The sequence below is a fragment of the Harpia harpyja genome, chromosome 8, assembly GCF_026419915.1.
Source record: "Harpia harpyja isolate bHarHar1 chromosome 8, bHarHar1 primary haplotype, whole genome shotgun sequence".
Taxonomy (NCBI): domain Eukaryota; kingdom Metazoa; phylum Chordata; class Aves; order Accipitriformes; family Accipitridae; genus Harpia; species Harpia harpyja.
This window is the reverse complement of record NC_068947.1, coordinates 44,402,662-44,429,521: the sequence shown is the minus strand read 5'-3', so window position 1 is coordinate 44,429,521 and position 26,860 is coordinate 44,402,662. Positions and strand designations below refer to the sequence as shown.

At 41.9% G+C, this 26,860-nt stretch overlaps 1 protein-coding gene and 1 long non-coding RNA gene across 2 annotated transcripts; one reads left to right on the top strand and one right to left on the bottom strand.

The window, feature by feature from the left end:
- Window positions 1–4,959: 4,959 nt before the first annotated feature.
- Window positions 4,960–22,723, top strand: ADGRG7 (adhesion G protein-coupled receptor G7). Its single transcript, XM_052794093.1, is given in 12 exon segments — window positions 4,960–5,143; window positions 8,256–8,369; window positions 12,905–13,030; window positions 13,822–13,866; window positions 13,869–13,936; window positions 16,059–16,138; window positions 16,871–17,235; window positions 18,822–18,903; window positions 19,909–20,070; window positions 21,012–21,021; window positions 21,075–21,203; window positions 22,398–22,723. Coding segments are annotated over 12 exon segments (1,605 nt in total). The 5' UTR covers window positions 4,960–4,962; the 3' UTR covers window positions 22,641–22,723.
- Window positions 22,724–24,498: 1,775 nt separating this feature from the next.
- Window positions 24,499–26,839, bottom strand: LOC128145256 (uncharacterized). Its single transcript, XR_008236398.1, has 2 exons — window positions 26,766–26,839; window positions 24,499–26,619 (listed from the first exon to the last, which is right to left on the bottom strand). It is a non-coding gene; the product is annotated as an uncharacterized LOC128145256 (long non-coding RNA).
- Window positions 26,840–26,860: the final 21 nt, after the last annotated feature.

Sequence of the window (26,860 nt, the reverse complement as noted above, 5' to 3'; positions counted from 1 at the left end):
TGGGCAATCATGTAAAATGCACATTTTGGCTTTGGCTCTGTGTAAGACAGACCAGCTTCAGTGTGGGGCAGAAGCTTGGCTCGCAATGGGAAGGTGTTTCCACCCATGGGAATGACTTGGGACTTCACGGTTGCATCGGTGTTGGGGTGAGGCGTGGAGGGAGGCACTCATGCACAGGTATGGCGAGCCCAGTCTTGGGACAGCATTGCCTGAGCCCAAGAGATCTTGCTCAGTGTTGTCAGCGGGCTACGATGGAGTCAGTAGCCCAAAGGAAAAGAGGCTGAAACCACCCCCTGGATGACCAGGGAACAAGATGTCCTGGGGGAAAAAGAGCATCTCCGAGCTGGCAGCTTATATGCAAGGCTGCTCCTGCAGTTCCTGGGTCCCTGACCACACTACTGGGCGCACACACACCAGCGTTTTTAGTCTGGATCAAGAGAGCGCTTTGGACCTCACCCACTTGTCCTAACTTAAGCGCCAAGGTTTGCACCATGGAAAGGAGCCAGCGCGTGGCAGCTGGAGTCCCTGCACGGGAAACAAAGTTCGACGGTGCTCTCCAGCATTGCGCCTCGTGCACTCCAAGCATTAATGGGCATCTGCATCCCTGGGAGAAAACTAGAGTCCCAAAACTCCTGTAGCATGGAACGGTTGTGCTGTAGAGGTCTACTCCTTTGGCACCACTGATAGAGTCACACACATGGGTAAGGTGAGGAGTTTGTCTGACAGGAGGGAAGGAACCCATTAAAGTTTTATCACAAGGATAAATGGGTTAAACGTGGCTTTCTCTCATTTACGTTACCTGCCTCTCTGTAAAGCTTAGTAACTGTGGTATTTGTTCTATATTCTGTAAATAAATATTTTTTTTTTCCTTGTATCTAAATCTAGCTTGGACTAAGAGTAAATTTGGCAGCAAGGAATTCCAATCCTACAGGTTCATTAATTCTTTAAACTGTGGCACTAGAAAACTTTGGTGTATCTAGTACCTTAATGCCCTCCTCCCACATGGTTCAGTTCCTCAGAACTACAGCAGCTGGGGTAGGAGTTACTGGTAGAGAAGTCGGTGGAAGAAAACAGAATAGTTTTTATGCAAAAAGTCCTTCAGCATGTGCAGTAGTGGAAGCAAGCCTGACTCCCAAGGACTGCACAACAACAGCACATCTGTTAAAAGGGAGAAAGGCAACTGGAAAACTGCTGGGCACTTGCCTTTAAAATCTATTCTAGGTAAAATATGTGCTTGCTCAAAATATGTTGGAGTAAAAAGCTTAGTATTTGTCAAATAAGGCATAACTTGTCCTGAGATGACTTTTTCAGAACAGTAGTTTCTAACACTTTGTTATGTAATTGTTGCAATTCATAGATTTCTATATTTGATACACTTCTTAGAATGAAAATACATTAAAAAAGTGGTTGAGAAAAATGATTATAAATACTACAGCATACTTTGCAATTTGATTCAGAAAGAAAGCTCTCGCATATAGACCACTGCCATTTAATGACAAAATATTCTGCAGGGGATGGTACCTAAGAAGTCAATGTCACAGTAAGGGCATGAAATTGGAGGAGAAATGGTTACGTCTACATACTGTGGTTACCAGCCTTTGCCTCCCTGAGGAGCGGAAAGAAGAAATGGAAAATAGACTGCAGATCTATACAACTGAATAGCAATTAAGTGACTAGAAATCACCCCCAGCACTCTAAGACTACAGGAGGGGAAGCTGCGTTCATGGTATATGGCATTCCAGTCTGCCTCCAGAGTTATTTACCAGGGACAAGGTTCTCAGACACACTCTGGGATTTTTATGGCTCCTGTGTGGCAACCCCAGAAGCAGTAATGCCGATTCCCTGCTCCCGATGGGAATGACAGCAGGAGTGAAAGCTTGCACTGCTTTGCTGGAATTTTACTGGTTTGTGACTCTGACTCAGCCAGATGCAGTTGACACATAAAAAAATGTCAAAGATGGTGTTTACTGCTGGCACCACACTTTAGTCAGGCTTGAAAACAAAAAAGAAAGGAAATAAGAAACATCTGGCTCTAATTAAGGCTTAAAAGAAATGGAGGAAAGCAGAGGAAACATGTCTAGTACTCAAGAACGGTTTTGTCTCCCCGCAGCTGCATCACATATACAAATTTGCAAGTAATAAGGATTTCTTTTAGTTTGATTATTCTCTCATATAAACATGGTTTAATATTTTCATAAATAAAGGTGTAAGATCCTTTGGGATGTATTTATTGATTTGGTTTGGTTTTGCCATCTGGTTCCTTATGCCATTTTTTCTTCTTTAAGGTTTATATAAAATATTCATGTCAAGTTAGAAGTCCCCAATTTTTTTTGCTTACAATCCTGCTTCCACTTCCCAGATGACAAACGGTCTTCCATTTTCAAACCTGGGCTTGCAACCCAAGGTTTTAGACTCACAATATTTTATATATCTAAACACAACATTCCGCTCAAAGATGTCCGTGATGACGTTAGCTGTGTAAAGGAATGAAGCAGGGATGTTATTTCCATTGAACAGAAAGGGTATAGTCAGTAACCACAAGAATTAATTCTTATTTCTTTCCAACTTTGTCATTAAAATCTCTGCAAGTATGCAAAGTCCCTGCTATCATCTAGCAGCATTTCTACTAGCAAAGGACCCAGACCTGTGATTCAGAAGCTGGGTATGCCTTTAATACATTGTAAACCTCAGACTTGGTGCTATGATGGATGTTGCTTGACTTAATGTTGCTGAATTATTCTGTGACTCAGTTTCCCCATCTGCAAGATCCAGTCTGTCGGAATCACGCCTGGTTCTGCTTTGCTCTGTACAAGTCCTGCGCAGGGACGTGCATCTTCCCATGTGTCTTTTAGACTCAGTTTTAAACTCTTGGCGCTTCTAACGCCAGAAAAGCAAACATTTAACTACTTATGGCAAGAGGCTGTAAAGTAATTAAAACGTGCAAGGGTACTAAGCATCCTTTGTGCCTAGGACACGGAGGAGATGTTTCTTCCCAGCTAAGCACTGCGCTTGTTCACAGTTCGACAGCAGTGAGGCAGGTGGGCCACGCAGCCGCCAGGCTGCCAGGGCTTCCCTGGGCGACTCTGCCGATGCGCCGTAGCCCGTGGGACGGCCGGGCAGGGGACGCAGGCTGGGGCCAGCCCTGGTCCTGTGCCACCCAGCCTCCACCCACCGCTGCTCCTGCCGGGCCCAGGGGACACCTCTGCTGCCCTGCCCCACAGAGCCCCTGCGCAACCCCCTCGGAAGAAATGTGCCGGTTTGTGTTTTCTTGAGTTAAGAGACTCGAGTGTCCCCTCTGTGCCAGGGAGATGGCTGTTTCCTCCCACCCTTGGACTCCCTCCCACCCATCGGCTGCGTGACACGGCCCCCACGCCCTCCTCGCACCACTGTGCCGATCCCGGCTCCGAGGCTCTTTTCCCTTCTCTGTTTTCTGTGCTAATGAGAATAACATGGAGAAAGGAAACATCTAGGACAAGAGACACACTCGTAACGCAATGGCTACCGCAGACAGGCAGGCAGATGCAGAGGGACAGCAAACAGCCCTGTCCCAGCTGGAGGTTTGTCCCAGTACCAGTCACTGGTGTGGTGGCACAGCCCGCCTTTAACTAAAACCTCTGCGAGCAGATTGTTAAGACATTTGGCTGGCTGAAAAAGCATATTAACAATTTTGGAGCTCCCATTCCGAAATGTAACCTTAATTATTTCAGTCTTTCCTATGTCCTTAGGTGCTTTCCTCAATACAGAGTGTCTTGATCACTAAAAATTAGATGTTTGGTATTTTCCGTATCGACTTTTCAAATATGAAAACGAGTATTTTTATGAATATTTTGCAGATTGCCACCAAAGAGATTAAATGCATACCTTATCTTACTCATCTTTTTTCTTGATAAGAGGAAAAAAGGTCTTAATAATCTGTAAGGGGTTAAAGAAACAGTAGTACCTAGCAGTTATCAGTAGCAGTATCGGTAGTATCTAGTGGCTAGACCATTGGGCCACATCCCAAGAGACCTGAGCCCTCTTTTTGACTGGATTTCTGTACATTCTTGGCATTTCACATCATTTTTTTGAGCCCTGTTTCTAAAATTGAGATGGAAGTGCTTTGGTCGTTAAAAAGCCAAATACACCTCCTTTCCTCACTAATGAAGAACACTGTGTGAAAGCAAGGTACTGTTCCTACTTACATGCAGGGGATTCATCTACTGATCACTGATGATAAAAAAGACAGTGTTTATTCCAATTAGTTCTTTTAATAGCTCTATTTGCCTCTTCGCTTTGACTGTGACATTCATCTTGTAGCTTTTATTTTGTCAGTGGGAGACACACTAGAATGCAGAAGAAGATGCTGATTTTGGCAGTTCTGCTGGTGTAACTTTTCTTTCTGCTTCACATTTTACTTGTGCCTTTTACCTGTTTTCTTTTTATTCCCCACTCCTTTCCAGATGAATCAGATGTCCTGGGAATCTGCAGACACAGATTTTACTCCCAGTTGTGCCAGTGCCTGCTGAGTGACCATATTTAATGGTGGAGGTGCACAGAAGGGATGCAACAAGGCTCTGCACTGCCTGTCCAAATGATGTAGTATGGAAATACCATTTAGTTTCCTGAAAGTGCATGCCAAGTGCCTGACATAGGCCAGTCCTATACACACACATATATATCTCTCTCTATACGGAGATGCCTTGCTTGGAGGGAAGAGAGGTTCGCTGACATGGCTTTGAGCCATGCTGTGCACTCTAATAACAGGCTCTAGCCCTTATCAGTATAAATGTAGCTGGGTGTCTGAGCTGGGACATTTTCCTGTAGCAAGTAGAAGACATGACATTTAATGTCTTGATAAGTGAAATGTTTTGTTGGGTGGAAAATGATAGAAATAATGGTATGCTACTTCTCTACCAAACCTTTTTTTTTTTTCCTAAGTGGAACAGAAAAGGTTAAAGTTTTAGCAGTAGACAAAAGTAGTTAATGGTTTATCCATCACAAGGTTATGAATGTACAATACCACTTTATAGCAGAGCAGACAGTCTGCACCACAACATGCCTTCACTCCACTGGGACAGAATATTGGTTGGAATTACCTGTTGTGTAGTGACTGTGACCCTTTAGGTGCTGTGTATTTGGCAGTTTGTCCTCAGGTTTAAAACAGGTAAGAAATATAATTCTACCTGATTTGACCTCTATTTGTGCTCTTTGGGTTCTCTTTCCTTTCCTTAAGTATTTAAACACGATTGCTGATAAACATGATTACATCCATGCTGTACAATTCTTAGGTGGAAACATTTTTCTTCTTAAGCTGATGTTTAAAGAAGTAACCCAAACTTTGCATTCTGCTGTAAAACAGAATAGGACGACAAACAATCTCTAGATGGTTTTCCTTGTAACATGTTTACACTGTGTATGATTCCTCTGATAGAGCTTTGAGAAATGTCTTGAAATTTTCTCACTCTTCTGGTAGAAATCTGTTTTATTTTTCAAAAGACAAAAATAAACCTCTAGCTAGGCTAGTAAATGTTTTAAAGAGGAAATATTTAGGTTTACCTATGTTTATATGTTTGTACGCATATAAGCAAAACATGCTGTATATTACCTATTCATGTTTTCATTACAACTTGTATTACAGAAAAATTTGTTGAAAGAATATCAGAGATATTGGTTTGCATATTCTATACCCCAAAATCAGGTCAATGCACCCTCATAAGACACTTCTGTGTGCAAACTTGGAGCAGAAAACTGGTCAGTGTTTCCTCTCAGCAAAATACTCACTATAGTGACATGATACAAAATTACGCATGGACCTATATTCAAAATTCATAGAAAGAATCAGATACTCCCGGCTGCTTGTCCAGCAGGGAGTCAGATATGATTGGAGACCAAGAAACCTGGGGAAAAGTTTATATGAGGATACATTAGGTTATATTTACGTCAAGAGATTTCTCGGATGTTTGTAGGGAGGGAACACACCCAAGGCCAAGAGATGGCACATAAGTAAACAGCAACTATTTAACATCCGTCAGTAATTATCTACCTTTGCTAATATAAGTATATACCCAGCGCTTTGTTTGATTTGATGGAGCTAAACCCAGATGAAATGGGAGTTAACTCTCAGCGCAACTTGGGGATACCTCTGCTTATGCCTAGGATTTACACAACTGCAGGCAGACGAGCTGCTAGGAACTGGATTTAAACTGCAGCTACTTCAGGGATGGAGAATATCTCCATGCCCATCTGATGCATTGCTTGGTGTGCGTAGTGATAGTGTTTCTTCTTTATTCAAACTTTAACCACAAGTATTATCATTAACAGTTCCCACGATGTTTGATTAAAAAAACCCCCAACAGTTCATGATGACATACTATTATGCAAGCATCGTTTCGTTTTAGTTTAAAAATATATACGGTCAAAATCAATGTGATTCTTGAGATGATTAATGTCTGCAAAACTTAAAAGCCAAGGACAAATAAAAAGAAGATGTTTTCTGAATCATAAAATAAAACCAGAAGAACCCCATGATTTTAAGCCAATGCCACAATTACTGGAGCCTGATGAGTTTTACTGCGTGTGGGGTAGACATGACTGCATTAGTCAGCTCAGGAATTCATATTTGTGAAAGACACATATTTCCCTCTGTGAAAAAAACCCGCTTTACAATGGTACCTGAGACCTTGAACAGTAGGCTAAGAAAGGTTACCAAGAAGCATTAAATAGAGCCACAGTTTCAACTAACATTAACAGATCCTGCGAGTATCACGTTGTTATGACAGAGGGACTTATTTGGGGAAGGCAAAGGTAAGGCCGATGCTGTTTGCTGGCACCTGCCCTTCGCCGCACGGGCTGCGTGGCAGCTGTGCCTGCACCTCCACGGGTAAACGCTGGAATTTTTAACCCCACAGCTTTGAGCTTTTCTGTTTCACTGCTTTCAGAGGAGTGTCAGCCCTGTCTTCCTTTTCACCTTTCCCTTTCCTTACACTCCTTTTGCAGCCTGGGACTAACAGTGCCAAAGCCAGACCCCGACACCCCAGCCTGGCTGTGGAAGTGCCGCCGCTGCTGCTCCCAGGGTCCGTGCCCTTGCAGGGCAGCGTCGCTCCTTCCCTGGCTTCGGGATCCTCCATGGGTTACCCTGCTGCGTCACCTTCTGCCTGGCTGCTTTGGGCATGCATTCACCAAGTGAGACAGAGGCTTGGAGCTGTGCTGCAGGTTTCCCAGATTCTGTGCGTTCCCAGGCTCCCAACCCAAAGCAAGCGGCTGAGCCCCAGTGTCACTGCTCTGCCACATGGCCCCATGTGCCACATGCCTGTGACTGGCAAGTGAGCCAGCGCTGCTGGGCAAGGGGCAACAGCTGCCTAACCAGGCACCCGGGTCCCCAAGATATAGCCGTTCTCTGGAGCTGTGTAGCTTGGGCCACACAGATCTCAATTGCTGGAGGAGTTTTCCTTTCCATTCTGTAAGATTTCCAATGGAGAGACAATGTGTTTTGAAAAGCTGATGTCTAGTGGAGACATTACCTAGTGACACATAGATGTTATTCCACTGTCATCATAGACATCTGGCTGTAATGTAGCTGAGCCAGCCTGAAACACAAATGTTAAATAGCAACAACATGAGCAAAAGCCGAGTGATGCGTGCCAAGAACAGAATTACCCCCGCCACGTGGCACATCCCCTTTGCAATAATCTTCCAGTTATATGAATCCCATTAAAGACTAAGAAGTTAGGCAATCTTTTAGTTCAGCAAGAACATTAGAAATATACAATAGCACATGTGTTCCTGACAGCACTGTTTACTTTTGAATTTTCTGGCTTTACTCTATTTGTCAGCGTCTCAAAACACAGGCACTAAAATGTCAGATCAAACGGCAGCCCTCAAGTCCGGTTTTCTGCATTATTTCAAGGCATACCATACCATACTGCACCCAGTGCACAGGTGCACAATTTCCACCATGAACCTTATGGGAAAGGATTCCAACTCCATCCTTCACTTAGGGACCAGGTGAGATTGACTGTGAGGAAGCCTTGGTCCGTGGAGATCCCCCAGGTCTTGGACCCATCTTTCAGAGCCTGAGGTCCATCAACCCCACATTCATGCCATTGGTTTTAGTGACAAGGAGGGACCAGTGACTAAGTACATGGGAAAGACTGGGTCACATACATTTTTTGGTTGAAGCTTCAAATAAATCATGTTTTTTCTTTCCTTCATCAAATTAGGTAGATATGTGGTTTTACATACCTGTTAATGAATATTTTAATATCTTGATTCTTTATTTACACAGACACTACAGAATCCATGGTACCTCCATGCCCCGGCCTCAAGTGACGTCTGTCAGGACAGAGCCTGCGTGTGCCCAGAGGAGTGCGTGGGAGCTCTTTGTGAGATAGGTCAGTACAAGCCAGGCACCATGGGCAGCTGGCGACGTTTCTGGGAACCCCTTTGCTTCAGGAGGCCCCTGATCTTTCCCCCCTGGCCAAGACTTGCTCAGCAGGGTTGGATCCACAAGCAGTGACGTGGCTCTTCTTGCTAGGTGAGGCCATATCCTTTACCTACTTCTGTTGCTCTTTCAAATTAATGATGTATCTGAGGAAGACATTACAGGTTTCAACTGTCTGTGGCCTGTTTCTAGCCAATTTGGCCTTTGTTTGAATTCCTCTGTTTGAAGATCACAGTGACTTGAAAATCCGATTCAGATGTCAGTGGCCAGTATTGCCATGTCTGGATCTGCCAGTGTTTAAGGGACACCACCCAGCTCAGCACCCTGCAGGACAACGCCTGTCCTCAGCTCCTGCTGCCACTGGCACTGGTTTTGGATGAGTCAAATTTCCTATGCCTGGCATAGCACTGGCTTGATTGACTCCCATTTCAGTCCCCTCCACCGCAGCATGGCACCTCTGCACTGCCCTAACTGGAGCGGGTTCTCCCAGCCGATGCCAGAAGGGTGCCAGCTCACCGAGCCACGGCATCTCCAGAGCTGGTAAGATCCCCAGCTCATGCTTTCCAACCCAACACTGTGGCCAGCGTGACACATGGATAGGCTGTCATGTGTCAGCTGTGCCTTTGTCAAATGAACTCACATGTTTGGTCAGCAGGACGTCGAAAGATCTGCAGCTTATCCAGGAAAACATTCTTGGTGAAGACTGCTAGGTAGATGGAAACTTCAGGTCCCCCATGTCATTTCCCTTATGACAGGATGGGTAACACGTCCAACAGACAGTGACAGATTGGATGGGTTCATGATGGATTGGAACATTTGGGCAATATGTTTCAGAGACATTGGCTTAAATAAAATAATCATGGCTGGGTTTTCAGCACTGGAAACAAACCATGATGATGAGTCTGTAATTCCCTATGTTCACTCCTCTGGTATTCTGCATTTGATTTGCTGTGAATTGCCTTAAAGAATAGATTTTAATAACTGTGGTTATTAAAACACATGAGGTAGGAATGTTTGGACAGGCATCATTAACTTGAAATAATAGCAAACATTATTGCATTTACAAAATCTGAATTTTACTCTGTTTTCCTGAGGAATGTTTATACTGCCCACCTGTCTGTTGTTCCACCTTCATGGTAACCTTGACTTATTGACCAGTTTCAACTAAATTCACTAGATGGTTGCAGATCTTAAAGGTCTCGACATCCTATGAGTTTTGCACATGTCATTAGTTGGGTACAAAAGACCAACCCTGTAAATACCTCACCGAGAAAAAGGCAAGGAGACTTATGCTGGCAGTGGGGAGGTGGGGTCCACATGGGCAGTCAATCCAGTCTAGCCACTAAGATGCATAGCTCTAAACTACCCATGACATTTGTCTCCTCTCCACCAGCTAACAAAATAAAGGTGTATATTTAAGTGTTGGGAATCTAAAGACAGATGTAGGACACAGAGGTTGCGGGGGGAGCTGAGGCATGATGCAGCATAAAGGGCGTGGGAACATAGTGCTAAAGGTGTTAGGGAAGCTGGAAGGAAGTGCAGTCGGGTGTCAGGGGTATCGAGGAGGTGATCTGGTTTATTGCCAACAGGATACAGCAGGGCATATAGGGTAGACAACTTTTGTAAACCAATTGCTTTTGTTCCAAGGGTGATGGAAAATTTCCACTTGGCTCATATTTCGTTCCTTTTGTACATTATGTCATGGTTACTTTCCTTCACAGATCATGAAAAAGGGCCTGGTTTTCTTCCTACTTGTGATTTCTTTGGGGTTTTTTTGTAATTCTGAAGCAATTCTACTGAAGTCAATATATTTGCAATAATTTGAGAATTGCATCAGTGAGAAAAAAAAGCACCAAACAATTTTATTTCAGATGGACTCTCTTCAGTAAGTCCAAACCCAAGTAGTACAGATTTGTATATAAACCAGCCCAAAACACTTTCAGATCAAGGCCTGAATAACTAGAAAGACAAAAAATAAAGCTTGAATAGGTACTTATGTATGAATGCATATGTATTCATGCATGAATGTAGCAACTTTTTCCTGGCTTTCATCTGTCAGAAGGAAGGCAGGATCACCACAAAAGTATTCAAATCCATGTGTCTAGACAGGATTCATTCAAGACTGCTGAAAGACCTGGCCAACATCACTGTGGGGCCACTATCTGTCACCTATGGTGATCAAGGGAGGCCACAGGGAACTGAAAAAAGGCCAACATTATGTCCACCTTTAAGAAAGGCAAGAAGGACTGGGGAACCATAAGCCAGTCAGGCTTACCTCAGCCCCTAGAAGTATTATGAAGCACATCCTCTTAGAGTCTATTTTCATGCATGTGAAAGACAAAAGACAATCTGGAACAGCACGAATTTACAAAGGGCAAATCATGTCTGACCAACCTGACTGCCTTCCGTATGAAATAACTGGCTATGTAGACAACAGAAGAGCAACAGATGTAATATACCTTGATTTTAGAGATGCCTTTGACAACATCTCCCTCAGCATTCTTGTTTGGTAGGTGAAGATGTACAGGTTGGGTGAATGAAACATTAACCAGGTTGAAAATTAACTCAACAGCCAAGCACAAAGGTTTGGCTCAATCAGTGACTTGACTGGAATATTGTAAAAGTAGAGTAACCTGCTGGTCGATACTAGGGCCAGTATCATTTAATGCCTTTATGAGACACCTGAACAACGACACAGCATGGCCTCTCAGCAAATCTGCAGACAAAACTAAGCTTGGGACGGGGCGGAGGTATTGTTGACACAGTTAATGGCAGAGCTTCGATGCAGAAGAACCTTGAGAAACCTGAGGATCATGCCAACAGAAACCTCACAGTGTCCAACAAGGACAAGTGCCGAACTCCGTGCCAGGGACATTGGTATGGACCAGGAACTTGCTGGCTGAGGAACAGCCCTGCTGGAAAGTACCTGGGAGTGACCGTGGCTGCCAAGTTCCGTATGAACCAACAGCGTGTGTTCATTGCAAACAAGGCAGAGTGGCTGTGCTATGTGGAGGGAGACAGATTGACGGACACTATTACCCTCCCCTTCCTGGCACTGCTGAGGCCCCACCATGAAATATGTGTTTAATATTGCCCCCTGTATCCCAGGCTAAAAAGACCTGGAGAAGCTGGAGAGGGTCCAGCAGGATGCTGTGAGGACAGCGAGCCTCCAGCTAACTGAGCGGGAGTTGCCAAGACCATTGAATCGAAACTCTTCTCAGTAGAGACAGAAGGTAAAGCAAGGGCCAGCAGTTGTAAATTGCAGTTTGAGAAGCTGAGATTGAGCATGAAGAAAAATGTTTTGGTCAGAAAGGCAGCGAAGCATGTAACTGGAACATGTTTCCCAGTGAGGACGTGAAGCCTCTGTTTGGTCTAGATGCCCTCCAGAGGTTCCTGCCACCTCACATTTTTGAGACACCTTGCCCTGCTAATCACCTCCTGGCAAGTGAGGTTCAGGTATGATGCTGTAAGGCAGACCTAATCTTTGCAGAGTCATGGTGTCCTTATTTGTTCATAACCATATTCATTTCTATAGAAGGAAAGTATCATTGTGTCATGGGAAATTGAGACCCTATAGAAAACCAGACCCACAGAAAGTTACGTGACTTGGCAAAGAAACCCGTGCCAGAACACGGACAACACTCCAGGTCTCCTGAGCGCCCCTCAGGACCCCTACCATAAGTATGTGTCTTTGACTCAGTCCTGCTAATGGGACACAGTCATCTGAAATGTGGTCCAAATTAGAAAAAGTTAGCAAAACCAAGATGTTGCAAGTCCTAAGACCAAGCAAAAATTTTCTGCCTGTGTGTTGCAGTACTTTTTTCAAGTGTTTGCAGCATTGCAAGGTATATTTCTGTTAAGTTATAGTGGTATGGTATGACATGAGAATGCTCTATGCTGCTGTACCAGGTCAGGCCACGGGTCCACTGAGCTCATCATCCTGCCTTTAGATGTAGCCAGCACCAGGTGCTTAGACAAGGCGTGGGGCCTGCGTTGGCCACCCCATCCCGTTCCAGCAGGCAGCAGGGCAGCGATTTCCTGCGCCAGAAGCCACATCCGACCCATCATGCTTCAGACTCACCAAAGGACCATCCCCCATTAATTGTCCAAACCCCATTTGGAAAAAATGTGTATTTTTGCCCCCTGCCATCTTCTGTGGCATTAGGTTACCAAATCTGACTTCTGCCTAGGTAACAAGACTCTGGAAGTGAAGCGTTATAATCTTTTACAAATTTTCTAGGAGCAAGGCAGTGAAAATAGGAGATGGCAAAAAATATGGGCTTTTAGGGTTTCAGTGACTCCATAAATATCACTTGTAGCAGCTCAGCACCTTGGGTTTAGACAAGATTTACCCAACTGGTTTTATTTCCTTTAGGGCAAAAGGTTCAATGAGCTTCTATTGTCTCAATACTATTTTATCTTTGAAAATTGGTCCTTGTACTAAAAATATTTGATCTGGATATGTTTTTTTTTCCTTCTGTGCAGTTAATTTCTGTGAAGCCAGTACTTGCACAGTGAACATTTCTGAATGCATTATAAAAACCTTTACTTTTGAATGGATTATAGTGGGTAAATATGGCAACTCCAAAGAAAAATGCAAACCTGATAGCGAATGGTATGTGTTTCTTTCCTTTCACTTCTACTTCCCAAAAGTAAATGTAAGGTTTGTGAAAGATGTCAGATTATTAGACCAGAAGAGAGGTCAGTGTTTGAAGCCAGAAAAGCATAGGTCAGGCAGCAGGAGCACAAACCTTTCCACACAGCTTTCTACCCCAAATGCAGAGAATTTAAGGTACGCACGCCAAGTCGTATCTGTGCCTGTCTGGGACTGGGCTGCGAGTCAGTTAATACCTGCTCCTGAACAGCCTTTTGATTGAAAAATAATCTATTTATATCCTACTATTTAGCATTAGGATTCAGGATGCTTTCCATCAACTGTGGTTCCATGAACTGTCTCAGCTTTAAGAAAGCTTGTAGAGGAGTAGAGCGTTGCATGGCTGCTCCACATGCTCTTTAGCATTTCTCTCACAACATATAAGCTATGTTTTTCAAGACATGATAAAAAGTCTTCCTGATAGCTCAGTGCTGATGCCTGTGCCTCCCATTTAAAAGATGTGTTTCTGCAGCTCTAGCATAACTAAACCTATCTGAATTTGGCATGAATAATGTCAGCCGTGCTGACAAGATTACGTATATGAGTATAAAACACATGTTCTAAAAAGAACAATAACTACTTAAATAATTCATGGTCCCTCATAACACTGAAAGACAAATATTTTACATGCAAACAGAAAATAATACTGGATCGGATGTCACACCCACAGTACAGTTTTAATTCCCAATGAGATCACGTGCATGTGAGCGCTTCTGTGCTCAATGCATACCTTTCTGCTTTTACAAAATTACAGGTAACACTTCAATGTCAATCTGGATGTGCTCCAGAAAGAGAGAACTCCTACTTTAGAACTTCCCAAAATTCTGAACTGTAATGAAAACCTGGACTCCCTAGCATCACAAGTAATCTTAAATTACTATTTAAACAGTGTCTGAGATTCTGCATCCTCCCAAGAAAAAAAAAAAGTGTTAGGAAATTGAGGCAGGAAATATATATGCATGTTACTTTTCTTAAAACTTTGCAGAAAGCAAAATGAATGACCAAAGCCTTTTTCATTGGCATTCCTGGCATATGCCTGCTTTGCAAATGGCTTGAATTTCCAATGGTGATTATTTTATTTTGCTTGGGTTTGCCTGAACACAGCATCCCATTTCATATTTCTTAACTGGCCTGCAATTTCCTCAGTCAGGTTCCCAGTTCACAGCAAATGCCTGTGAATGGAGGCAATGCTGGCCCAGGATACCAAATCAGCGAGAAAGTGAAAGGGATTTGGAGAAGACTGGCATGAGGGAATGAGGTGATGCTGACACTAACACGTTAGGAAGGATTAAGAGTGAAGCCTTTCCTTTCAGTCCTATGTTCAGCTGAACATTGACGAAACAGTTCTGTCCCTCAAGAATTCAAATTCAAACTCTCTTGTATGAATGATAAACTCTTCCTGATAAAATCCATGAACGCCTAAGCCTTGCTTTAAGGCTTAGCTCTGCCATATGTACAAAACACGGAGAGCTGAATGTGACTAAGCACCTTACAGACAGTGACTGCTTTTCTCCTGCTTCTGTGCTTTGTTTCCTTATCACTAGTCCCAAATGAAAAAAGAAAAAAGAAAAAAGAAACCAGCTACAGTCCCTTTAAATAAGAGAAGTTCCTTTCATCATGCATTTTTGCTTGACTATTGAATGCTTCACCTGCCTGGATCCTTTGATGGGAAACCCTTGAACTCAATATTGTATTTTCCCAGTGCATAGCCTTCACTAAATGGTTCAAATGCCAAATCTTCTCTAAAGTAATACATAATATTAGTAGCAGCTATTCTAATGCTAAGAAGATACCCCATAAGGTTGCAACATAAGGTTATTGTGGGGCCGTTAGTAATTTGGATTTTGTGAGGAGCCGCGCTGTGGTGCTGCCATCTAGTGAGCCTGGGGCAGCTGGGGGGGGCAAGGGGAATGCCAGGAAAAGGGAGGAGGAGGTGTTCGTGCTAGGGATCCGGAGCCCAGCTTTAAAAGGATGTTATTCCTCCTAAATACAAATATTTACTTTGAATATAAGGTCGTGCTAAAAGTCAGAAGTAAGAATAGTGAGAATGGGCGTTCACGATCTGCTGTTTGTTCATGGTACATATTCAGATGTTTTCAAGTCAAATAATATCTTCTCCAGTAATTATAAATGCAAATTTCCTTCCTCCCTATGCAACGCATTCACCTTTCTTTCCTACCGTTCCAAGCTTTACGAACACTTCAAAGCTGGATGATTGAATTAAGCTTGATTTTGATAGCTTCCCAACATAAGCAATTTGAGAACAATTCAGTTATTGAAGTTATTCATTTAAGCTATTCAGTGCCTGGAATACAAAAGGGGTGACTTGATACACTGTTCAGTTGGTCTCCACAGCGTAAAAAGGAAATTCTCCTGATGATTAGCAGATTTTCCATCTCTTCAAGTCTTATTGTTACCTAGCTATACCTTCATATAACACACAGCTAATGCCTCACCTTTTTTTGTGTTTAGACCTTTAAGATAGTACAGACATTTACGCTCTACCCATTAAGTGCTAACTGACTCAAACTGGACCCAACCAGCACTTCTAGCAATTCTTATTAGTATCTCCAGATGCCACATCTACATGGGGTAAGGGCAGTCTGCCATTTCTGTTGCATTTCATGTCCCCTGCTGCCTCGCTGATGACTCTGTTACTACCCTGGCCAGGCAGTTGACAACACAGACCCAGCACCGTATTATTGCTACACTGATCCATGCTATATGTTGAAGAGTTTAGTTCATTACTCTCAGTTAATACCAGGCTTTAAAAATGTGTAACAGTATTCCACCACCTGCATGACCTTCTTTTTATTTTCCTGTATGCCCTGTACCCTGGTATTACTATGTCTAATCAGTTATCTTCTAGCCAGTTACCAATATGCCTGTTACGTTGGTGCCTTCATTCAAGGCTAGTCATTTCATCCACTGTCTTATTGCTTAGACTTTTAGCATTCATGTAAACACATATATGTTTTTACTTAGGTTCTCTTCTTGCTGTCCTACTTAGATGTTACTCTGCTTTCTGTTGCCTATTTGATAGTTTCTATACTCTATTGCCTTCTGTTTATAAAATGTCTGTAGAGAACAGTTGATTTCAAAGCACCGTGACTATACAGCAATGTGGGTTATGTACACTGCTTGTACTACAGTTTTATTGTGAGTGACTTAAATGCAATTGCAGCAAACTTCCTTGATGGATGTGCCTGTGATTAATGGTGTCATGTGATTCCCCCTTGCACAAGGAGGAGAGTCAGGCCAACAGAGTTGCAGTTATTGTAGATGAACGCATGTTTCTCATCCTGCTTGCACTAATGTAGATTTGGAGCAATCTATCAAGGTCAATGTATTTAAGATTGTAGGAGCTTCCAGACTCTGCCTTTTAAATGCATTTATAAGACAGCATTTGGAAGTGGAGGATTATTATTCTCTTGTACCTTGAAGAGTGTTTAGAAATAGTTGTCTTATGCTATTTCACCTCTTAACACTGAAGATTCTAAAAAGAGCAGAGTGGAAAAAAGAAAATGCATCCCAACTGCCGTTGGAAAAGGCCCAGTCCTAAAAGGTGCTGGGTATTCTCTGTTCTAGTTGAAATCAGACAAAACTGATGGATTTGGTAAGTTGTCTGAGAGTAATGACGGTGTAGAATTCTGCAATCAAGTTATTGCTTTGTTTTCTCTCTGTATTAAAGACTGCACACTCTAGCTTGCTTTTAATATCAATGGAAATGAGGAAATATTTTACAATTTCTCTTACTTTGCTCTACTTTTTTCTCCTATATGTATTCCTACCAATAGCAAAACTCCAAAGTCACCTGTAACATGGATGTTAGTGAGTCTCTATTTCTCTATGCTCATTTTTAACATCATCTTCATCTCTGGAATTGGAAACCAAAATGCCAGGAATCACAGCAGCGATACCACCAGCTACTGCCAGCAATACCTTCCTTATGATACCGCCAGTAACACCTTGCTCACATCTGACACGGTAGATCCTCCTGCAGACTCCTGGTGTACGGCTGTGGCTGTCCAACTGCGCTACTTTTTGTTGGTGACATTTATGTGGACAGCACTCAATTTGGCACAGTTGTACTTACTGCTGCTTAGAGCCATGAAGCCCCTGCCTGGACTGTTCCTCATAACCACGTTAGTGATCGGATGGGGTAAGATTTAAAGTCATATATATGGCAACTCTTACCAAAGTATCAGTACATAGTACATTCAGGGAGAGTTGTAAAGATAGGAGATCAGTAGAGAGCAATTATAATCAGCGCCTCTGTTTCAGCACAACGTGATTTAATAAATAATCTCCTGTTACTGGTCACACTACTTGTATAAACTGAGCTTGTTTTCATTGTCCTGATACGGCACTGAAACTGATAGCTTGTTCACTGGCACAGCAACATAGGTCTGTTGAGTGCAGGAGAAATTTTCACAGTCATCAAGGCATTCAACAGTCTGTTTCTGGCAACAAAGTAAAAAACCTTTCAGGTAAAGTGATTGCATATATGGACTCAAATTTTTCATTTACATATCTCTGAGATTCCTCATGACCTCAGCCAGAGCCTTGCATACATCCAAAAGCAAGGAGTGACTGACATTATTTGTTATGTATTATTTATTAATAAGCAAAGAGCACATTCTTAAGTCAATACAACAGCTAGCAGCAATACTGCAAGCTCAAAGGGAACTACCTGGAGGACTGAAGAATGCAGATGGATGCCCACTAGGTAAAGTAAAAATCTCAGCCTCCTTCAAGAAACTCTTCTAATACAGTGTACAGGAATACCTGCCTTTTCCACGTTGTGTATGCAGCTTGTGTGGTATGTTGTTTCTGATGGCGTCGACCAAGCAGTTTTAGATCCTGATTGTTTCATTATTATGTTTTGCATTTGGGTGGGGGTAGAGGCAATTCCTCTAAAACTTTTAGACTTTGGACTGCATGTGCAAGCTGGAAAATGTTCAGCAAAAGCTGTCTGGCTACACGTCACTGCACTCCATGTATATTCGCACAATAGCACAGCGTTAGGTTCTTGACTGTGTCCTGTGACTAGTTACACATGTCCAAAATAGCATGATTCTGACTCACAGCTTTTCAGATCTACTTTGAGAGCACAGCAAATACTTGGCAGTCTAGAAGGTCTCTGTTAGAGCTGAAGGAGGAACAGACTTTAAGAAGCATGTTTATTTCTCAGATAAAAACTTGTGCGGGAGGCTCCTTCCAATGAGATGTGCTGCTTAGCGAACAGGTAGGCAGGAGACATGGAAGAGAGAAAGCGAAGCAAAGGCATCAAGGAGGCAAGCCCACGCTGCCACGCTTTTCGGGGGGCAAAAGTTACACTCTGCATCAAGCTGGCATGAAATATAATGGTGCTTGGTGCAGAATTTTCTTAAATTATTTTCTCACTGCTGACAAGAGGGTAGGGTTGCACAGCTGTGATGAGGGAGTTAGCTCCAGCACAGGAAGGAGTTTGCTCTGTCACCATTGGCGCTGGAAGCTGTGCTGAAGCTCTTTAATGGCAAAAATCAGCAAGTCATGGACATGAGCTGTCCTCAGAAAAACAGTGCTCACAACCCTCAGTCCTGCCTTTTTTCTAGGCTATAGAAAACCCACTTAGCTTGGTGCAAGGCAGATGAAACAGAGCTCTTAAAACCTATGCATTTTAGGAGGCAAGAAGTTATTTGTGTGGAAGGGAGGTACGCCTATGCAAGCGAACAATAAATTGCTAGTGTCTCTCCTATTAGTTAGGAATCCCTGCTGTAGTAGTTGCAATAACACTTGGACCTACTTACAGAGAAGGAAAAGCTTTAAACTACCAACAGAAAGAATTGTAAGTTCATGTATTATTACAATACTTGCTATCCCACACCTTTTGTGATGGCTTATTAATACAATTCTAGATTTATTGTTGGTATACTATTTTGTATATCTAAGTACTTAAAAGAAAACAAAACTCTTCACTCACGCTAAACATTCACTATAAGGAATTGCAGTTTCTCCTCACTAAGGATTTAGGGTACTGGATCCACATCTGCCTTGAATTCTCCTCCAAGATCCCCTGTGACTTTAAATGGAAGCTGTAGATGCTCTTAGCCTAGCTGAAATTCAAGACCTCATTTAAGTGCATAACAGCATTTCAGTACCTAAACTTAATCCTCCCATTTATTTAAAATCTTTCTAGCCAACATAACTGTATCTCTATTTACCCTATGTTTTTGGTATCGGTATTCATTTTAGTGCCCACATACCACAGCAGGCTATTAGGCTTACAACGCACATTGGTGATAATGGATGATGCAGAACAAAGGTAGACTTCTTTTGGAAACATAAATACAACCCCCTTCCACATGGTGGCTATCTTATGACACTCATTTAGGGAGTGTTGACTTCTAACTTGAGATTATTTGGCAATGAAAAAAAAGAGGTAAAGCTTATTGCAGGATAACCCTGCCCTTCTGAAGTTGCCCCTGTTTTTGTTTCAACCTTTGTCCATTATGTCTCCCCTATTACTCTTCAGCTCTATTATAATATATACCCTAAAGATAAACTTGCATATGGTGGCCAGATACCTAGTTGGTTAGCTATATTGCACCTTACTATATTTCTCTATGCAGTTTGTTTGATAAATCATTTTGCATTCCCCAGAAAAAGAGAAGCATGATTGAAAGCCCTCAGTTCTCAAGGAATGGTTGCCTTTCAGAAACAGGTTAACAAGGCCTAGAAAGCCCTATGAGGTCTTTCAGGATGAAAAGTGGAATATTATTTTGTTTTGTTTTGGTATTCTGAATAATGCGTCTAACAAATCTTCTGAAATGGCCTCTCTTTATGTTAAAAGTTGCTGGCTTGCAGCACTGGATCAAAATCAGAATTTCAGTGTGCAAAAGCCCATGTTGTGGTCATTCCTCTTGCCAGTGGCACTCATACTCCTGTTTAACATCATCATCTTCATCAAGATCAGTGTGTCTGTGACACGGAAGAAGAATGAGAATTTGACAAGGTGAGATGGCATAGGACTCCTCAGATCTTTCAGCAAATGTGTTCCTCGCTCTCTTGTCACCAGCTCAGACTTTCTTGCCACAAACTGAGATTTTTGACAAAATCTTTTGTTTTAAAGAAATGTATATTTAAAGCAGCCAGAAAATGAATTCCATTGTTGCAATGAGTCAGACTTTGTTCAAGTGCATATCAATGAACACATTTCAGGCTTTTGCTCCCTTTTTTTGGGTTGCAGTGTCACTCGACTTCAGTGAATGTTATCCCTGATTTAAACCCATATAAGTGAGAGCAGAGCTGGGTCTAGCCAAATGAGAATTATGAATTTCTCAGCACATCTGAATGTCAGGCCAGTTCCCTAGCAGCTTTGAAGCAGATTTACTTGCTCAGTTTTACATCAACACTCCATGTATTGTCACAGGCTGTGTGTCACAAACTCTGCAGTGTACATTATATTATTTAAAAGGGGATTGCTTTAGTTTTTATTAATCCCACAGAACTGATCCATTCAACAAAACTTTGTACTTTGTACTTCATTGCTTTTATGTACAATTTTCACGGTTGGAGCAAACAAAATACCTTATCTCTGACTCCTCTCAGGCTTGAGAGAAACTGGATATCCAAACTTCACTGGCAGCTTATTCTTATACTGAAAAATAAGCACATTTGGATTGAAGTTATAAGCATTCTAAAAAGCTTATAATAGCTAACATGCTAATTTTCAATGCTTCTTATTGCCTTGGTAAACCTCACTTTTTTTATTAAAGAAAGATACATCCAAGCTACATACTGCAAACACAGATTATTCTGATAAACTTGGTTAGACTTCTTTTTCTGGATTTCTTCTCTGGATGATATGTCCAACAAATGTAGGGAGGTGTATGTTCTCAGCTCACCTGAATAACACATCTTTGCAATATAGCCCTGAATAAATAGGAAGTTTAGAGCTCAAAAAGTTATTAAATGGTATAGAGAAAGACTTAATAACTTTTTTGTGTGTGTTTCTAGGATTCATTTATGAAAAACATGATTACCACTGTCTCTATTGTAGTAGTGCTCGGAAGCACCTGGATGGTAGGCTACCTCATGTTAATAAGTCAGGAAGAGACAAGCCTTGTTTTCAGCTATCTGTTTTGCTACCCATGTTAAAGTATTTAGCAGTTCTGAGACTAATAATTGAGATAATGAAAAAAAAAGTTGGGTATATTTGTTCTATAGCTTGGTATAGCCTGGAAACTTGTTGTTAAGCATTTATAGAGATTTAGAATTTTTGTTCAGAAAGGGATGCTATCCTTCCGGTCTGTCACTCATAAATCTCTTCCCATTGTGCAAATCAATGTGGGATTTTATTTCAAGGTCAACACTGGAAAGATGTTCCTGTCTGAGTGGCTTCTCTTATACCAAATCATACATAAAATTATATTCGGAATGAATATCAGGAAAAAACTTCTGCATCAGCTGTGGGAAAGAGTCCCAGGGAAGTAACTAGAGCTTCCTGGCTTGAGACCTTTCACAATGATCGTGGATAAAAGCCTACAGGAAAGCACCTGCCTCTTTTTCCCCCATGGCCCTGCTAAATTCTTGGCTGTATATTCATATAGGGCATATGAAGCACTTGGAGTAATCGATCCTTCATTATTACACCACTGAATATTTTCTACAGAACAGCTAATTGGAAATATGTGAAAATCCCCCCATCCCCAAATATTAAGTTGTTTACTATCAGTTTGATCTACTGAAAGCTGAGGGCCTGTACACCAGTGGGGATCAGATCTACAGACGCTCTGTGCAAAAAGTCCTGAAGTGATTATTACTACACTGACAGATGGATTATACCCATGATTTAAAACTGAAATCAGGAACAGGGAACAAAGATCTATTTATTTAAAACCATGAGCCTCTTTTTTTTTTTTTTTTTTAACCCAGGATACTCCTGATTAATCCTTGAAATGAGAATTTAGAGGAACAGGTATAGAAATTTTGAAGTCCTGCTTCCCTCCATGTGTGTCTGACTGAAGCGTTGATAGGGCACACCAGCCACATTTAATGCTTCTAGCATGCTCAAGCAGGTCTTACCTTTGTCCTACCCAGCAGAGGGTAATAATATGATCCAGAGACATGCTAGCTAATCCGTTACAATGTGCAAATCAGGTGAGTATAGTTGCAAATCCATAGTTACATAGAATAATTTTCCTATTGCAAATACTTCTTGTATTTCAAGGTATTAATGTCACTGTTAGTGGTTACTGAAAATTGTTTTGTGATTGTTTTTTAAGTCAATTACTGTTGTCTAATCTTTTCTGGTTTTATCAGGAAAATATTGACTCCACACTTTCATTTACTCTACAGGGACTTCAGATTTGTATTCTGTACACTTTCAGATCACCAACCTTCAAGAAAAAAGTGTCTAAAGTGTTTCCTGTTTTCTGGGTGCCAGAGGTACCACTGTATCTGCATTCAAAAACTTACCATGTTTCAAAATCACAGCTTGCAAAACATTCACAGGAAACTTTCAGATCAACCCAGACTTTTTCAGAGAATATTTCCTTGTCTACCTTCCCTAACTGGAGTTAGAAACCTGTAAATGCATGAAATATAATCCTGCATTTTTTTGTGGTTTGTTTTATGTAGATCTCACAGGTATCTTGAATGATGGACATACTACTCCAACTGCAGATAGCTCGAAATAGATCATAAGCCAAGACCACCAGGAGTCAAAAGCAGGACCACACGCTAGCAAGACTGTGCAATTGTTAAACAGCAATGCAGTGCTAGATCCTCTTGATACTACTTGTACCGCATATCACTGAGGAAGGTCTTTGAAAGGAGTTGAGGTTATGATAGCTTTGTATTACAGTACAGATGTATAGAAGTTGCTCTATTTATGCCCTTCTCATTTTTCAGGCCTGTTGAACATGTTTACCTAGCCTATGCAGTGTAGCTCTCCTCTCGCTTTTGTAAGGACAATTTCAATTTAATTAGAAACCAAAAGGTAAATCAACAAACAGCACAGTTCTTGTTGACTCTGAGTCCAAATTCTACTTACTACTTCTATAATATGTTGGCTTGGTCTTTACAGAAGAAGATCTGTATCTTACAATGGACTTTTAAATTTCCCAGCTAAAACTTCTTTATTATAAATGGCAATTAGACAAAATATTCTGTTTTCATATGAGAAAATTAAAAACCCCAAAACTTAAATGCTTGAAGAAACAGGCTAGGAAAGAAATTCTTTATAAATATGTAACATAGGTCCTATTCACATCACCCCCAGCATTAGCCTGTGATAGGAAGCATGTTCGCTTGCAGAGGTGGATGGGTGTTACCAGAATAGCAGCTGGAGCGCTTCAGTTAGCACCCTGCTCTGAACTGACTTTGGGCTGCACCTTTCTCTCTGTCTCTCTGTCCTTTGGCTTTGCGGGGAGCTTGGAAGAGGGGGAGTTTGGAAAAGGGGTCCCTTGACCTAGGCGTTAAGAGTTTGGTTTCTAAACTTAGGCTATAAGTAAATATAAACCCTCCCCCTTCTCCATCCACCTTTTATTAATATTATTCAGTACAAAAAGGTTGAAAGCAATGTCAAAGTGAGAGGGGAGGATTTTCTGGGTGTTGAAGTGAGGAGTAACGTGTGCTGGTTTTTGCTAGGATGGAGTTAATTTTCTTCCTAGTAGCTAGCATGGGGCTGTGTTTTGGATTTGTGCTGGAAACAGTGTTGATAACACAGAGATGTTTTCATTATTGCTGAGCAGTGCTTACACAGAGTCAAGGCCTTTTTTCTGTTTCTCACACCACCGCGCCAGCGAGTAGGCTGGGGGTACACAAGAAGTTGGGAGGGGACACAGCTGGGACAGCTGACCCCCACTGACCAAAGGGATGTTCCAGACCATATGGCATCACGCTCAGCATATAAAGCTGGGGGAAGAAGGAGGAAGGGGGGGGCATTCGGAGTTATGGCATTTGTCTTCCCAAGTCACTGTTAGGCGTGATGGATCCCTGCGTTCCTGGAGATGGCTGAACACCTGCCTGCCGATGGGATGTAGTGAATTAATTCCTTGTTTTCCTTTGCTTGCATGCACAGCTTTTGCTTTACCTATTAAGCTGTCTTTATCTCAGCCCATGAGTTTTCTCACTTCTACCCTTCTGATTCTCTCCCCCATCCCCCTGTGAGGGAGGTGAGTGAGAGGCTGCGTGGTGCTCAGTTGCCAGCTGGGGTTAAACCACAACATAAGGGAAGAGGAGAGAACCTTATTGGAAGGAAGCCTATGGTGGCTTCATCACAACTGGTGTGTGAAGTGCAAGCAGCTCTTCCCACTTCGTGACTAAGCAAAGCGGTAAGGCCCACTGTAGTGGGTTCTTGTCTAATGAATGGTAATAGTTATACTGACTCATCCCATTCTCTCCTGTGTGAGAAAAAAGCCCAAGAAATTTAGACAGGTAATTGTTAAAAACTGTATTTCTTTATTCTGTTCTCTGAACAAATCTATTTGTATGTTTTGCCATCTCTGGTTTTAATAAAATAAGAGCACCATGTTGAATTTTATATAATCTGGTTTAAGAAGTGTGGTCAGATTTACCTCCCACTTTCATTTGTTCTGAAAATGAATGTGGTGTGTTTTGAAAACTTCCAAGCTGCTCCAAGTAAGTTCATGGGCATGATCAAATGCGATGGCTGAACATTTAGGGATAGCACCTCTGAATACACTGGGCATCATACATGAGACTTTCTGAATGTCTTCATAGAAGTGTTTCAGCAGTCCCGACAAGTTCTCCATGTCTTAGAAATCTGTGCTTTCTTTATGAAGCAGAAAATAAGTATACTTCAGCATTGATAAGCCTCCAAAAGAGCAGTCACATCAGATACAAGGCCGAAGTTCATCACCACTGCTCCAGAAAAGGCAGAGAAGGTCATTAAAAGTTATCTAGGAAAGGTTAATTCATACTATTATTTTTGGACAGGAAGTTTATGTTTCTATGGGCATCCATTTTTTATTTGTAAATCAAATATATAATGCCTGCCTTTGTCAATTCCTTCAATTTCATTGAAGAAAGAGTATTTTAGAAATTATAGTGTGGTTTAGGAAGGATGTTGCGTTGTAAAACACAGCTAGGCACTGTGAGGATGGCTCCTTAAACGAGTGATAATATTTTCTAGTCTTTGATATTTTTCCCCACAAACAAAAATATTCTGTAAAGCACATCCCATTTAATTTTGAACACAGCTCTTTTAAAAAACTAATAAATATATTGTCTCCATATTATGCCAAAACCCAAGCAAAAAACCCAAGAAGAACCTGAAGTATTGAATTGGAAAAGTGTTGACTTTTTACTAACTAAATTAAACATCCTGTATCTAAGTATTTCAGATGTTAATCGAATGCTGTTATAGCCAACACTGAGCACGTCTCACCTAACATAAAACATTTTCAGCATAAAAACCCCCATAAAATTATACATTTTATGGCTTTTTTTTTTTTTCATCCAAGGAATCCTAATTTCAAAAATGGAGCAAATCAAAATTATCTTTTTCAGGTTATGTGCTTAATTGTTACATACAATGAACAGTTGTATGTAGGAATACAAGGAACAATAGTTCAGCTCTTATCTACACGTGGAATATATTGATCTTAATAAGGTCGTGAACTTTGGTTTTCTTTGTGATATATGGGCTTTAAGGATCATGAAGTTTCTCCTTGCTAACACTTGGCAAACACTGCTTTGATAAAGAAATGGATTGGAGAAGGACTGAATCATCAGTACAAAGGTATGAAATATGAGCGGCAGAGAACGTAATGGATTGAAAGGTCCTATTTTCCAGATCTCTTTCCTACATTTTTAAAAGCAGAGATGATTTTTTTTTTTTTCATTGACAATGCCCAAATTATTTCTAAGCATTTTCTAATACTTTTCAAAGAAGCCTCCTGAACCACGCCCCTCCTCCTCCTGGAAATATTGAATTAAAAACATGTATCATATTCAGCTTTTTTCACCACCATTGCAGTGTGAATAACACCTGCTTATTGCTAGCTGGACTTGTTATTACACTCTTCTAAGCAGGGACAAAGCTCTAAGCAAAGACAAATACTACAAAAATCAAACTCCTGTGACTTTTTTCTTGTCCCAGCAGAAATGGCCATTTGGAAGCCTTGTTTTTCGAGACACTAAAGAAAAAGGCGTCTTTTCAGAGGCATCTCTGACTCCAGGAAATAACTAACTACAGTTGTGCTTTAGCAAGCTCTGCGTAGGTACTTCTGTCATATGTACTAGCATGCGTAGCTTCACTTATGAACGAAGAAAGGCAGTAGAAATCTCAAATATCCTAGAGTAGCAGAAGGGCCGGTTCCAGCAGCTCCATGAGAGGCACCCTTAGGAGTCCATTCCTGCATTTTTAATAGAGAAAACTCAGGAAATCAGCTTCAGGTTCATGTTTTTCTCTCTCAGGCGGACAAGCTTCCAATGCAAGGCGGGAGGATAGCAGCGAACGCCTGGAAGGACGGTGCTATCACAGGGCAACGACTGTTGGAGGAAGAACAGGCTCTCTGCCTCAGGGTGGCGGCGCCTGACAAGTACGGAGGAATTTCACGGCCGGTTTTTCATCCCAGCACCGCCCGCCCACGAGGGTCACAGCTTGCATTTGGAAACAAGTCCCTCTGTTACAGCGCTCTATCCGAACCCCACGGCCGGGAGCAGGGGCCTTACTCTTACCTCAGGGGTACGCGTCAGCCAGGTGACCGGCTTTTGTGTCCCGGGACAAGAGTCTGAAAGGTTTTTGCCCCCAAGTCTGGCTAGTGGGCTAAAAC